The sequence below is a fragment of the Elgaria multicarinata genome, chromosome 1 (genome assembly GCF_023053635.1).
Source record: "Elgaria multicarinata webbii isolate HBS135686 ecotype San Diego chromosome 1, rElgMul1.1.pri, whole genome shotgun sequence".
Lineage (NCBI taxonomy): Eukaryota > Metazoa > Chordata > Lepidosauria > Squamata > Anguidae > Elgaria > Elgaria multicarinata.
Window position 1 is genome coordinate 155,455,275 of NC_086171.1, and position 14,314 is coordinate 155,469,588.

At 50.2% G+C, this 14,314-nt stretch overlaps 1 protein-coding gene across 3 annotated transcripts; it reads right to left on the reverse strand.

The window, feature by feature from the left end:
• Positions 1-150: 150 nt before the first annotated feature.
• Positions 151-13,523, reverse strand: B4GALT2 (beta-1,4-galactosyltransferase 2). Of its 3 annotated transcripts, XM_063139948.1 has the most exons (7): positions 13,379-13,522; positions 8,344-8,720; positions 6,075-6,310; positions 5,198-5,388; positions 3,835-3,957; positions 3,325-3,429; positions 151-1,699 (listed from the first exon to the last, which is right to left on the reverse strand). In XM_063139948.1, exons 2-7 carry the CDS (start codon positions 8,651-8,653, stop codon positions 1,549-1,551), a joined length of 1,116 nt encoding a protein of 371 aa, XP_062996018.1. In that variant the 5' UTR covers positions 8,654-8,720; positions 13,379-13,522; the 3' UTR covers positions 151-1,548. The 3 variants fall into 3 exon arrangements, with proteins under 3 accessions (XP_062996018.1, XP_062996035.1, XP_062996027.1); XM_063139965.1 differs by lacking the exon at positions 3,835-3,957 and having other exon boundaries at positions 13,379-13,523; XM_063139957.1 differs by lacking the exon at positions 3,325-3,429 and having other exon boundaries at positions 13,379-13,523.
• Positions 13,524-14,314: the final 791 nt, after the last annotated feature.

Sequence of the window (14,314 nt, forward strand, 5' to 3'; positions counted from 1 at the left end):
TTCAGTTCGGAAGGGCCTTGCTTTTAATTCTGCAATTTGGATCTTGCCAAGATGAGTATGAGAAGGGGAGAATGCAGATGGCATCACCTTGCCCCTGTCATGATGTCCCTTTATCCACCATCCCCATCCAGATTCCATGCACAAGGAGGCTCCAAGTTCTGAAACTTTACTGAATACAAAAGTCTGATCAGAGTGACCAGTGCTGCATTCACCATAGGCTTGAAAAGGGATCAAAACATTCAAATGTACAAAAGTCACCAATACCCAGGCTGTGTAACAGGCTGGAGCCTGGCTTCAAGCCTGGCCCAGCTGCCACCCCAAAGTGGTCAGATGCAGGAGATTCTACCTGCCAGGCACCATAACCAGTGTTGAGGGACACCAGCAGCTTTCTAGCTCCAGGTACTAGGCACAGGGCCGCCATGTGTCATGAGCAGACAGTCAGACCCAGGGGCCTGGCCTGAGGCAGATGGACAAGGAGGGCAGGACAAGTGGTCGAGAGCAGGTTGCCTGGCAGATAGTGGAGGGATGGTAGGGTTGCTGGGTGAGTGGGGGCGGGGCAGGTTGGTTGGTACGGTAGTGGATCAGGGGGAAACAACAGGAAGCCAACTCCGCCTTCCTCTGTTCTGTAGCAATGGCCAGAGATCCATAGTGCTTATGAAAAGAAGCCAGCCAGCCCACCCTGGATTAGGCCAAGCCACATCATGAATCCACTTGCTGAGGACAAGCGCACTGCGCAACCAACCTGCCCCAGCCACAGGCAGAAGAGCAAACATGGCTAGGAAGAAGTGCCTGCTGCACCCCTCACCAGACAGGGCTGCATGCCACACGAACCCAGGAAGCACTCAAGTATTCTAATGAGGGTTTGTATAAAACACCCCTGTGTTTCTGGAGCCAGAAGTGACATCCAGGGCCCAGCAGGGGACAGCACCAAGCTATGAATGGAGGCAGGCAGTGGCCAGACCCATTAGAGCTTCTCCTTGGCTGGAGCTCTCCTCAACTGGGCACAAGTGCACCACCTTTGCCCCTTGCAAGCTGGCAGTTGTCATAAGACCAGGCCATGCCCTGGAAAGAAGGCTCAAAAGGCAGTAGTCTTGCAGGCTGCGAGAAGAAGAAGAGAGCAACTACTGTCCTTCTGGAATCCTTTTGGGACGCAGCCCAGCGAAGAGTCCCAAAGGAGGATGGGCTCTGCCAAAGTCATACAAAGAGTCAAGAACTTGCCCTAGGCTTCCTCTGCTCTTGGCACCTACCAGCCATGAATGGGGCTTGGCTATGCCCACAACCCCCAAGCCCTAAGCCAGACACTGTAACACACTCACATTCATTCCCCAGCCTGTGAAGGGCACTGTGGAGAACGGACTGGTGATAAGGAGATGGGCTTCAGCCAAAGGCTGGGGCAAGGCAAAGACGCATTCTTGGCCTTTCCCCCCATCCCCACGAAGGAGACAGACAGGTCCTCCAAGCCAGGACACAGTCCTCTGAACCAGTCAGGGCTGGGATCCACACAGCTCCTCATGCATGGGGCCATGGGCTGGGCCAAGCAGCAAAGAGTCAACCCCGAGGGGGGCGTGGTGGCGGCCTGCCAATCTCCACAGTTACGTTGGTGTACATCGGACGGCGAAACGTCTCCACCAGGCGGTACTGCAGGGAGCCAATGCCATCGCGTTTCATGGTCACCTTGGTATTCTGGATTTTGGTGAACCTGCCGGGCAAACCAGAGAGAATCTCACCTTATAGGTAAAGCTAGAGCATACCAGTTAAGCTAACTCCAATGCAGGCTAAATTTATCAACTATCCCTCCAATGAATAAAATGGAAGAACTAATAGGACCTTGAGTCATTAGAGGGATTTTGAGTTAGTATTTTACATAACAGATTACTGAGGAACAATATAGCAATTTCTGTGTAACTTTTCCTGCATGCAAAGTACTTTCTAATTATTCTCTCATTTCCACTGCTTGGGACTGCTGGAAACTAAATTGTTTGCTCTGAACATGTGGAGAGAGTCACTATCCACAGTCCTTCAGGCTGAATGTCTGAGGCAACACATTTACAGCCACGACCTGAGAACATAGGAAGCTGCCTTATATGGAGCCAGATTTTTAGTCCATCAAGCCCAGTGTTATCGCACTGACCGGCAGTGGCTCTCTGGGGCTTCAGGAAGGAATTTTTCTAGACCTGTCTGGAGATGCTGTAGCTCAGTGCTCTACCACCAAGCTAAAGCAGCTCAGACCTGTGGGAAGAAGCTAAAACAAGGATCTCTATTCAGTGATACCCTGTGCTTGGAAGGCATGGCATAATGCGAGACTGGAAGGTTTAGGATAGTGACATTCAGAGCACCAAGGCAGACAGGAAGTTACTTTCTCCATCTCCATTTGCAAGTGAACATTGATGTGCTACTGACAGCCAGGGTCTCATAAAGATAGGGGAAGTGCATTGCCTTCAAATGACTCACAAAGCAGAATACTTGCGCTTCCAGTGGCAAGTCTCTGGTTCTAGATCAGGGGTGGACAACTTCTGGAGGTTCCAGGGCTGCAGCCGTGCCCACCCCCACTCCCCCATCACACTGGTGAGTCTGCTTTCCAGAGGGCCAATTTTCCTTTAGAGCATGGACACACTGGCCTGTTTTTGCTGTCGTGCTGCTGAGGCAAAATCCTGCCACACCGCCATATCAGGGTTGCAAAAACAGGCTGGGGGGCGGGGTTGCATGTTGCCCATCCCTGTTGTGAATAGTAAATGCCAGGGCACAGACACCTTTCTCCTTTGTTGCCTAGCATCAGTAAAGCATGGGTTTAATCAAGCACACCTGGTGCAGGGCTAGGATTCATGTCTGCGGTTATTAGGCGTAAGGGTGGTGGAGGGCAGAATTAAAATCAAGGTGGAATTGGGAAGAGGCGAATGCATAGCAATAGAATGCTGTGGGGGACATTGGTCTCATGGGCCTGCCATGGAGAAGGAACACACAAGTATGCGTCTTGTGGCACCTTAAAGACTAACACATTTATTATGGCATACGCCTTCATGGTCACTGTCCACTTCATCCAAGTACGTTTGTTCGTCTCCAAGGTGCCACGAGTCTCCTCACTGTTTCTGCTGCATCAGACTAATATGGCTATTCGTCTGGAAATAATATGGACGGCGTACGTCTCACTTTGAGGTGTGCTGTGTGTGGGATGCAACAAAGGGCAGATGAATTTGGAAAATTATTCTCCCGCAGAAGATTGGGCTTGTAGGCTGCATGTGGACTGGAAAATGATGCCGAGATTTTATGGAAGCTGTCAGGGGGCCATGTAGGGAGCCAGCACAGCACGCACACTCTTGCTCTTACCGCTGGGGATTGGGCTCGTTGTGCCGGTCACGCTCATGCTTGATCATGCGGTAGCGCCCAATGCGGGCATCAGGACGTGACACCTTCATGCCATTAAGCGAGATCCTGTCCAAAGAAAAACTATAGCTCAGAGATCAGCAAAAGGTGGGCTTAAAACAAAACTTTGCTCTGACCTCTCTCTAAATAAAGGAGGAAGGAGTCCTTACTCTCCACTCGTCGTGCCCCCAACCCACCCAGGTGTTGTTTTCAGAGCTCTGGCTCCACAGATGATGGACACAAGGCATCTGTTGGCCTTGTTATGTGCTGCTGAACAGCTGCCTGCCTGTGCCTTCCTCTGTCAAACCTGGGAACGTAGTTACAGAAAAGGTAGATACCATTTAGTGGCAGTTGTCACTTGCACCGCTATCCCACCCTTGCCAGTCCAGGCATCCCCACATGGAAAGACAGACTACATGACTACTGCAACAAGCGTCGGCTAGGCTTGGCCCAACATTCCAGCCTCTCACGCACCGGTTAAAGATGTCGTCATCTTCCCCACCCCAGCCCCAGTACTCGTTAGGGAAGCCATTGATCTTCAGAAACTGTGTCTTGCTCAGGCCAGAGACACCTCCAAAGTAGCCAGAGTATGGCAGCCTGCAGGGGACAAGCAGGAGAGATGGGGATCAGTCAAGCTAGGAATGGGTTCAGGAGCACAGAATGTGGATGGTCCAAGCCAGTCCTGCTGCAATTTAAACCCCCTGCTTCCAAATCAACCATGTGATGTCCAGCATGTCCTCCCTACTGTCATGCCCTCCCTACATCCTTCCCAATTTTCCATCTCCTTAGCCAAGCCTTCCCCACCTGATGCCCTCCAGATGTGTTGGACTGCAACTCCCATTATACACAGCTAAAATGGCTGGGGGGCACCAGGTTGGTGCCTTAGCTGAACTCCAAGATACCATTTTATGCACACCATGCCCTATGAGCCTCATCTGGTTTAGGTTGGCAGGTAGGAGTCCCCAGTGGTCTGAGGTTTACAATACGAACTACCTTGCACACTTGTTTATGTCACCAGCACATAGTTTTTGCAAGTGCCCATTCTAGAATACAGTATCACAAGTACAACACTGGAATGCTTCAGCAACTCGTATAAGAGGCAGCAAAGAATATAGACTTCTAATCACAGAAAACCAGTAAATGCTTTAGAGATATCTAATATGGGGACCATAAGAATGAGAAAGATCATATACTCTGCATTCTAGATGAGAAGTAGGTGTCACAGCCTGCAGGCCTCCATAAGGCCAAGACCACCTCTGCAGGAGGGCTATTCCTGCCCAGAGAATCTCCAAGCAGACAGATTTAGGTGTGCTACACTGGAAAGGTAAGCAATATGGGCAAATAGATCAGATCACTCTTTACACTTTCCCCAGACTCTCTCTGAACAATTTCAAAGGATCACTGGCATCTCAGAAAAGATTGAAATGCATGAAGCCACACTTTTAATTTCCTATTAAGAAGGTCTTATGATGCAGGCTGAGAGAAGACCTCAGGACGAGGTCTCCGAGGCCATTTCTACACATGCCTTTTTCCCCGGGATCATCCCAGGATCATTGATGTGCATCCAAATGAATCACAGGGGATCCCAGGAGCAGGCAGGGATGATTCCTCCATTTGCCTGGGATAATCCTTAGGTGGAGAAAGAGCTGGTTTGAAATTAACTACTGCGCAGACAGAGCAGGATCCCTGAATTTTTGGTATCACTCAGAATAAGATAACATATAAAGACAGCCAGGTACTGGAGTAGCGCAGTGCAAGTCTCACCACAACTCAGTGCAGCAGAGAGCATTTGGCAAGGAGAAATCCAGTCCACTCACTCACTCACTCTCTCACTCACCGGAAACCAAACTTATCCATAGCAACCGCAAAGTGCCGGGGCTGATCATAACAGCGATAGAGATTCCGGTCATCCATGGGCACAAGATCAACATCGCTGAAGATGAAGCAGTCATAGCTCTCATCATCTCGCAGGGCTTCCAGAAAGCCCACATTCAACAGCTTGGCTCGATTAAAGGTATCTTCCCCAAACTGTATGGAATAATGATCAAGGAAAGGGTCATCCCAACTGGCTTGTTACTCTTCTGTGGCATAGCTGGCCTGCCTCTCTCTATTTTCATTATAAAGAACATTATAATCCAGAGCAGTCGTCATATCAGATGGGAGGCTGGAAACTTTTGCAAAATGAGGAGCAAGTGAAAAACATCGATCTGGCATTCCACACTCCACACTTAAGTGAAATTGTTAAGGAATCAAAGACCCACACATGGCTTCCCCCAAAAGCAGGACACCTCTATTTCAGGGGTGGGGAACCATTTTTGTGCGAGGAACACCTTCCCTCTAGTCTGTTGGGGTCACATGCCAGCTGTGGAAAAGGTGAAGCCACGATGGACAGGAGCCAAAGCCAAAAATAGGCTTTTGGCTCTTCTCTCTCTCTTTCTGACACCCCCTTTTCTCTGACAACCTTTTTTCCCCTCTGTGTTATGTCTGACACCCCCTTTTTTTGAAGCCAACATAGGATTGGGGAGTGGGAGGTGGGGAAAATGTGGGGACTGTTTGTTGACATGGGAAGGGGGCATGGCCATCTGGGGAACTCTGATAGGTTGGACCAGGACCCCAGGAGGGCCAGATTTGGCCCCCGGGCCTGAGATTCAACACCTCTGCTCTAAACCCAACCACCTTGTTCCCCCCACCCCATGTCATCTCTCCTCACATACCTGGTTAATGATATAGATGCCATAGGACACCTTCTGCCGTCGTAGGATTGGGTGCAGGTAGTGCAGCCAGTACTTCAGGTGGTGCTCACGGTGGCGGAAAGGGATGAGGATGGCCACCTTCTGGCGAGGCACACAGTCTGGGGGCGAGTACTTGCCACCTTCTTGCACATCTGGGTTCTCCCGCTGCACCCTCTCCATGCTCATGGGAGAGCTGAATTCAATCAGGAGACGGCCAACTGAAGGAAAAAAGACTCCATTATCTATGTATCAGCCTCCCAAGTCAAGTACAGCCTTAAGGCTTATACACCTCAAGGAGGCCTAAGGACTCAGAACTTACCAGGCCTGCATAGAGGCAGCAAATAGTCAAAGCATAGTTAACCCACTTACCCAATATATGTATAACTCTGCAAGCTGACCCACTGTAAGCTCCCCAAGTGACTCAAGTTGTCCTGAGAACCAGGCAGGATTACACAGGAATGGGTATGGGGCAGGTACAATCAGCTATTCCAAGAAAGTGCCAATGAAACACTGAATGGCTCAGCCAACCTTGAGAAAAGGCAGACCTGTAGAGCTTGAGGGTACAGCCAGCTTGGTGATTATGTCATGGCCCATTTCTTAGACAAGGATGGGGAGAAATATAATCACTGGTCTCTACCTTTGCATCTGAGGTCAGAAAATGTAGGAAGGCAGGAACTTCCAGGCTGTGGATGTGCTGAACCGGTGCTTGGCTGCGACAATGGACTGGATGAGGGCTAATAAACTGAAACTCAATCCAGACAAGACTGAGATGCTGCTGGTGGGTGGTTCCTCTGATCGGATGGGGGGTGTTCAACCGGTTCTGGATGGGGTTGCACTCCCCCTGAAGGAGCAGGTTCGTAGCTTGGGGGTTCTCCTAGAACCATCTTTGTCACTTGAGGCACAGGTGGCCTCGGTGGCACGGAGTGCCTTCTACCAACTTCGGTTGGTGGCCCAGCTACGCCCCTATCTGGACAGGGATAACCTAGCTTCAGTTGTCCATACTTTGGTAACTTCCAAATTAGATTACTACAACACCCTCTACATGGGGCTGCCTTTGAAGACGGTCCGGAAACTGCAGCTTGTGCAAAATGCGGCGGCCAGATTGATAGCTGGATTTGAGCATATAACACCGATTCTGGCCCGCTTGCATTGGCTGCCTATATGTTTCCGAGCCCAATTCAAGGTGCTGGTTTTAACATATAAAGCCCTACATGGCTTGGGACCACAATACCTGATGGAACGCCTCTCCCGACATGAACCTACCCGTACACTGCGCTCAACATCTAAAGTCCTCCTCCGAGGGCCTATTCCGAGGGAAGCTCGGAGGATGGCAACAAGGGAGAGGGCCTTCTCAGTGGTTGCCCCCCGACTGTGGAATGATCTTCCCGATAAGGCTCGCCAGGCGCCAACGTTGTTATCTTTTCGGCGCCAGGTCAAGACCTTTCTCTTCTCCCAGGCATTTTAAGCAGCATTTAATAACGTTAAGTTTGTTTTTAATGGACCCCAGAATTGTTGTTTTAAATGGATACTGTTGTTGTTTTTATACTGTTTTTATGTTTTTTAAAGTTTTTGTGTACTTTTAATGTTTACTATTTTTAATTGTTGTAAACCGCCCAGAGAGCTTCGGCTGGGGGGCGGTATATAAATGTAATAAAATAAAATAAATAAATAAATAAACTAGGAACTACTGGAGGGGGAGACCAGTGGTGGTGGGTGGGGAGAGATAGGGAGTTGTCTAAGACAGGGATGGGCAGGTGGTAGATCTCCAGATGTTTGGTTCTTCAACTCTCAGAAGCCCCTATCAGTTTAGCCAATGATCAGGAATGTTGGGAGCTGAAGTCCAAATCACCTGGAGATCTATGTCTGCCCACCCCTCATCTAAAGCAGAAAGATTCCACTAACTGACCACTGAAAATGTCACTCAAAGCATTCCTTAATTTGCAATCTTTCAACAAATGTGGCCCACATATTTTCAACTGTGTCTTCACTACAGGGCTGGGTTTTCTGTTAGAGGGCATATGGACCACAATTTGTAATACCAAGCCTGTCCTGCAGATTTCTAGATCTTCCAGTTCTTTCCAGAGGCTACTTATCATATTGCACTGACAGAAAGCACAGAGAGAGAGAGAGAGAGAGAGAGCAGATGATAAGCAGAGCAGAGAGAAACCCAATCACTGTAATGCTCGGTCCCTCCGGAAATGGCTTTCTGAGAGCAAGGTGCAAGGGAAGCAGGGATCCTCTGCAATCTCACCAAGGCCAGGAGGCATCTCTGGACAGGGCGGTAAGGGCTTCTCGGTGATGGTGCTGTTGCTGCCGACAGACTTGGCACTCAGGGCCAGGAGCTCAGTGCCCAGAGGGCCAGTGGTGCTGTTAGGCCGAGAAATGTTGACATAGGGCAGCGTGCGGGAGGAGTTGCGCACATTGAACCGGCTGAAGAAGTCCAGGCGCTGGGCGTAGACATCAAAGTAGAGGATCATGATGATGAGGAAGTGCAGTAAACATAGGAGCAAAACAGCTTTGCAGATCCTCTCCAGGGTCACCCCCACCAGCAATCTGCTCATCTTCTGGGCACAGGCCGGCCAGCATCAGGGGGGCACAGCGTAGGGGGCTCTGGCCCAGGTACCGAGCCTATTTGGGGGAAAGAGGAGGGAGTCAGGAAACACAACTTCCCCACTAACATCTCTCACCCACTCCTCTAATATGCATTTGCTTTAAGGATTACAATGAAAGTAATCAAATGCTATTCCCTCTCTCCTGCTCACCAATTCGAACAGCAGTTTCCGGTGAAAGGATGGACCATACCACCACCCTCCTTCCGCAGAATGACTATGCATAGCGTATACTATGGATATTGATTCTATCCTATAGAGATGAGCTCTTTCAACCTAATAACTCTCCAGACGGCCTTATTTCCCTCCATAAAGCAACACTGGCAGTTGGTCAGAAGGAAGCCCAATCCAAGGACCAGAAGGAAAAGGCTGCAGGATTGGCTCTGGACAAGGGCCTACATCCAAGGGGGTATTAAGGAGGAAAGAGATGGCATCCCACTTACCAGCAGTGATATCCTAATCCTCATGCCCTTTAACAGCAAAAAATGAAAGAAGGGGAGAGGTATCCCTTGAGCATGGGGAAGGGGACACATAAGACTCACATGGAGACTAAAGCAAGATACAACACCGTGCACCCTTCGCAGTAAACCAAGCCAGACAGTGTGTCCCTTTCCCAGGAAGCAGGGCCTCTCTTATCTCTTCAGGGACAGCTCAGGCATTAGCCAGACCCAGCTCCTAGCGCTTCATGAATGAGACCTCACCCCCCCCACCCCACCCTGCCACTCTTTCAATTCCATATTCAGTCATCTCTTAAAGCCCTCAGTGCCTTCAAAGATCTAGAGGGGGTGAGAGACGGGAAACATGCAAGTGAGACAACGTAGGCCAATCACTTTTTAATAGAAAAGGGACCAGTTCTACAGCATTTGGAAGGGAATAATTCTCAACATGGGCCCTAGTTAATAGGGGCTGTTCTACTTTCACTCTGAAATCCTGCTGTCCCAAGCTACAAGTCCCACATTTTTGCAGAAGAAAAAAAGATAAGCTGGAACTAAAGCACAATTGCACATGCGTGGAGAGTGTTTGATCCTGTCAGCAGGCCACCTTCTCTCTTTTGACAATAAAGTCACAGGCTCATAGCAGGAAGCAGGCAAATGGAATTTTAAAAAAACGCATTAGCGAAGAGTTCCGAAGGATTTTTTTGCCGCAACCTGCTTCCCACCTCCATTGTCAAGTCTCTGTAAGTGAGGCATCAGCATCTTTAAATAACCCGCTCCTTTGGCCATTTTAAATGTTAGGAGGTAGGAACAGAGGTATGCATCCTGGCAGGATTGTGGTAGATGGAGAAGAGAGCCTCCGAAACAATAGGTTACATAAAATACAAGACCATTAAATGAAAAAGTTTCACTGAACTTACTACCATTGATAAAAGGGAATTGGTGTGTTCAAAGGTCACTACTTCAAGCAACATGGAAAGGTCTCGGATTCTCAGTTTAATACAGAGGAACGTTATAATAAGCGGTTTCATTCAGTCAAGTAGTTGGCTGGTCACAAAGCATCCAGCACATCAAATAGCTGCACATACAATACATTTACCAAGATGCCTTAATCCCATGAAATCTTTCCCATTCGTTGGAAATAAAACAGCAGACTCTTTCTAGGCTTAACTACTAGAGAGGTTTCCGTGACCACTGCAAATGGGGAGAAAGCAATAGCCATCTCCCTGTCTAGTGGTGGTAGGCACCAAGAAAGAGCAGAGGGGTATTAGCTCCTTCAGGAGAAATTTTAAGGATGGATTTGGGAGCAATCACTTTTTTCAGAAGCTGTATTGCCAAGGTCACATCTTCATATTCATTTTATATTAATCAGTTGATCACCACTACCTACCCCTCTGGCTCCAAATTAACAATCACTAACTGATTTACTTCACTCAGGTCTACTTCACACAAGCAGATAAAACTGCTCCTGAACTGTATCACTTGGCCTGCATGAGGATAAAATTGAATGCTTTCCCATGGAGAAGTGTGGAAGGCAATCCATACACAGAGAAATTTACATATCAGGGAAGTCTTCCCTAACCAGGTGCCTCTAGATGTGTTATACTAGAGTTTGCTAACTGGATGGGGATGCTGGGAGTTGTAGTCCAACACATTTGGAAGGCACCAGGTTAGAGAAGGCTATGTCAGGAAGAGCACACAGACTTCCCCCTGACATCTAAATTTCCCATATACATGGATTCTTTATAATCAGCTGTGAGCTAGGAGACTTGAAATGATGGAGAAAAACAAGACTACTGACAGACTATAGGATTGTTGTTGTTGTTTTGAATTCTCTGTGTCCCAAGCATCCTTCTACATTTCCAGGACAAAGCAAGGAAGGTCCAAGGATAGGGGAAAGAGTATAAATATGGAGGGGTAAAGCATCTGGCATCACTTCCCAGTAAAGTCTTCTCATATTTTAGCTGCCAGTATTATGGCACACCCAACAAAGCATCCAATGAGGAGAGTTTAAAAGTAGAAGACAATAAAGTCAGCAGTATTCTGATGTAGCATAGGAGGAAGAAGGCCCCCATTTCAAAAAGTGCAGCTCATTTGTACTGTACTCTATGGCCTTGCCAAATGCACAAACCTTCTGTACCACAGTTGCCCAAGAGGACATTATGCCTGCAACAGAGCCATGTAGTCAGCTAAGAGCTTGCAACCAAGGGGTTATCCTTGTCCGCCGACATTACCGAGCTGCATTCTGAAATCTCAACCGAAGCTATTTCTCGTGATGTTTACCAGAACGGCATCCCAGTGCTTTCCTGAACATTCCGGAGGAACAAACTGGCCTCCCTAATAGCATCAGGTGGTGCACCCAGCAAGACTTTATAGCAAGAAAGACTCTTGGTGAAACAAATGCACAAAGCAGCGGCCTACTAGCCACCATTCCTATCCCTTGAACATTATCTGCAGAAGACTTTTAAATAAGATGGCGAAAATGAACAACCAAGGGTTAAACACATCCCAGCTCTCACTGTGTTCTTCCCCCCCCCCCCAACACACACACATAGAGGTCTCTCCTCTCCTCTCCTCTCCTCTCCCTCTTAATTAAGTATATAGCTGGATATCTCATTATACCAACACAGTGCAGGCAAGATGTGCAAAATACAAGTTAGCATAGCTGGAGAGATGGGCTTTTCGCAATGTTAACAATCTACTAATGGAGCCAGGCTGCAGCTGGGCTGCTCCATGCCTGTGAATAATTTAACTGGAAATTCAGTCCTCTCTTCTGAGGGGCGATCACCAGAGAGCAGACACCAATGTTTAGCTAATTTGTTGGCATGTTGAAAAATTCCGGTTTTAGCTGACATCAAAAACATAGCCGAGGGTCAGTGATGTTCCTCGAAACCCTACTTGATTGGCATACACATTTCAAGTGGTTACCTGTATGGGAAAGGTACCTACCTGTGAAAACAGGAGAGTAACACATATCTGCAGGAAAACACAGGCAGTGCAGAACCCTCTGCTTTCCAGACACAGGCCTTTCCATGCTATCTAAGGCTACAATAGTCTCCAGGGAAACCAATTCAGACCAAGCACTGTAACGCTGGCCCCCATTCTCACAGGGGCTCTCAAAGGGCCCAAAAGCATTTGGCTTGGGAGAAACCCACGGGCAAGTGGCAATGCCAGGAAAGGTAAGCTGCTGCCAACTAAATCTTTTGCTAAATCGATCCAAATGCCAGCAACAAGGCCATGCTATTGCATACAGAGCACACAGCCTGTTAAACATACACACGCTCCATTATTTCCCCCTCAGTGTTACCTTCACTATGAGGCCCCTCGCTCCTAAAAGCAGCTGCCCCCTTGCCTTTTCCAAAGAGAAAGGCTGCTTTGTTTCCCCCAGGGATCCCCTCTTGCCTGGAACAGGAAATTCCCTGTCTTGTCAAAAATCTGTAGGGATAAGGACCCCAAAGTGATCCTGCCAAAAATGGCAGGGATGGGGAGAGGGGGGAGGAGGAGGGTGGCAGCGGGAGAGAATCAGCCTGCGTAGCAGGTGCCAGAGCCCACCCCCCACTCCTGGGCGGCCCAGACACAACCCCAGCCTTTCTCTGCTAGAAGCGCCTTGGGGATTGTGCAGGAGCCATCTTGGGGGAGGGAGAGGGGGAGGGAGGCTGCCTGCCCGCCTGCGTGGAGGAGGGGCTCGAGTGTGAGCATCTTACAGACGTGCACAGGCAGGCAGGCAGAGGCACACCTTCACTCTCTCACACACATACACTTGCTTGTAAAGACACATCGAAGCATAACTGTGTAGCTAGAAACACCCATTCATATTGCACGCACTCAAGAACTTGTACTCATAGGAGCATCCATTGCGCCCTGTTTAAACACCGATGTACAAATCACAGGTCCACACACCACGCCCGTTTTGCCCAAGGGAGGCATCCTACCAAAACACAGCCGACGGACCTAAGGATACGCCCGCCTGAGGATGCGCCCCGGAGCCCAGGGGATGGGCGCAGTAGGTTCGGTGTGGGGGTCAGAAAGACAGACATGCTGGGAACACACCCAGTCCCCTTCTCCGGCGACAACAAAAGGAGGATGCAGAGCCGGAAAAGAAGGGGCAGGGCAGGGTCTCTCCCCCTCCTCTCCGCGCCGCCGTTGTGTCGTCCGCTCCCCCCTCCGCGGCCCCAATCCCCGTTCCAGGAGCCGGTTTGGTCCTGCCCCCCCCCCCCCGCCTCTCTCCCTCGCTCCCGCTCACCGCCAGCTCGTTCCTGGCCGTGCCGTACGCTCTTGGTGCCGCTGTCTCTCGGCGCCCGGGCCGGGCGGCACAGGGGACGGCGCGGCGACTCCCCCGGCCCCAGCCCAGCCCGGCCCGGCCTCAGAGCGGGCGGCTGCTCGGCCAGCAGCAACAGCGGCCCCTGCGCCCCATCCCGGGCAGCACAGCGGAGCCGAGACAGTCGGGAGGGCGGGCTGGCAGCCAGGCGGCGGAGCAGATCAGGCCTGCTTGGGCGCGCCAGCAGCAGCAGCTCCGCCTCCTGCCCGCTCAGCGCCGCCCAGGCCAACCCCTTCCAGCCTTTCCTATCAAGGCCGCCGCCGCCGCCGCCGCCCTCTTCAGCCCCATGTAGTGCAACAGGACTGGGGGGCTCCTCTCCAAGAAGTCACATGGGAGATGATCGAAATCCCCACGAGCGTCCTCGGGATTGGTGGAGTTCCAGATTCATCACCGGATCTTAGTCCCGGTCACAAGGGGTGGGGGGGCTTGATCGTGCTACAGGAAAAGATCCTTGGGAGCCCTCCACTCGTGTCACACGCGCGCGCGCGCGCCGGGGAGGCATGATGTGGATGAGATTTTTCGGGCTGCAGGATCCAGCAGGACTTAATTGAGTCAGAGCGCCGCTTCGGATGAGGCGAGCTCGTTCGTGTGGAACAAATGGTCACAGTCTTCCGCTCCGGAGGCTCCGAGTACACGCAACAGAGAGTGCCTTTGACCGCATGAAGAGCGTCTTTCTCTCACTTCGAAATAACCTCTCCTCTCGTCCCGGTAATTGAAGGGCAGATACTCCCGGGTACTGCGTAGCCCAGGCAGACCCCACGGCTTGGGCCTCGCCTCCACACACACACACACACACACACACACACACACACACACACACACACACTGAAACACTGCCTGGGTAAAAAAGATATATGGAAC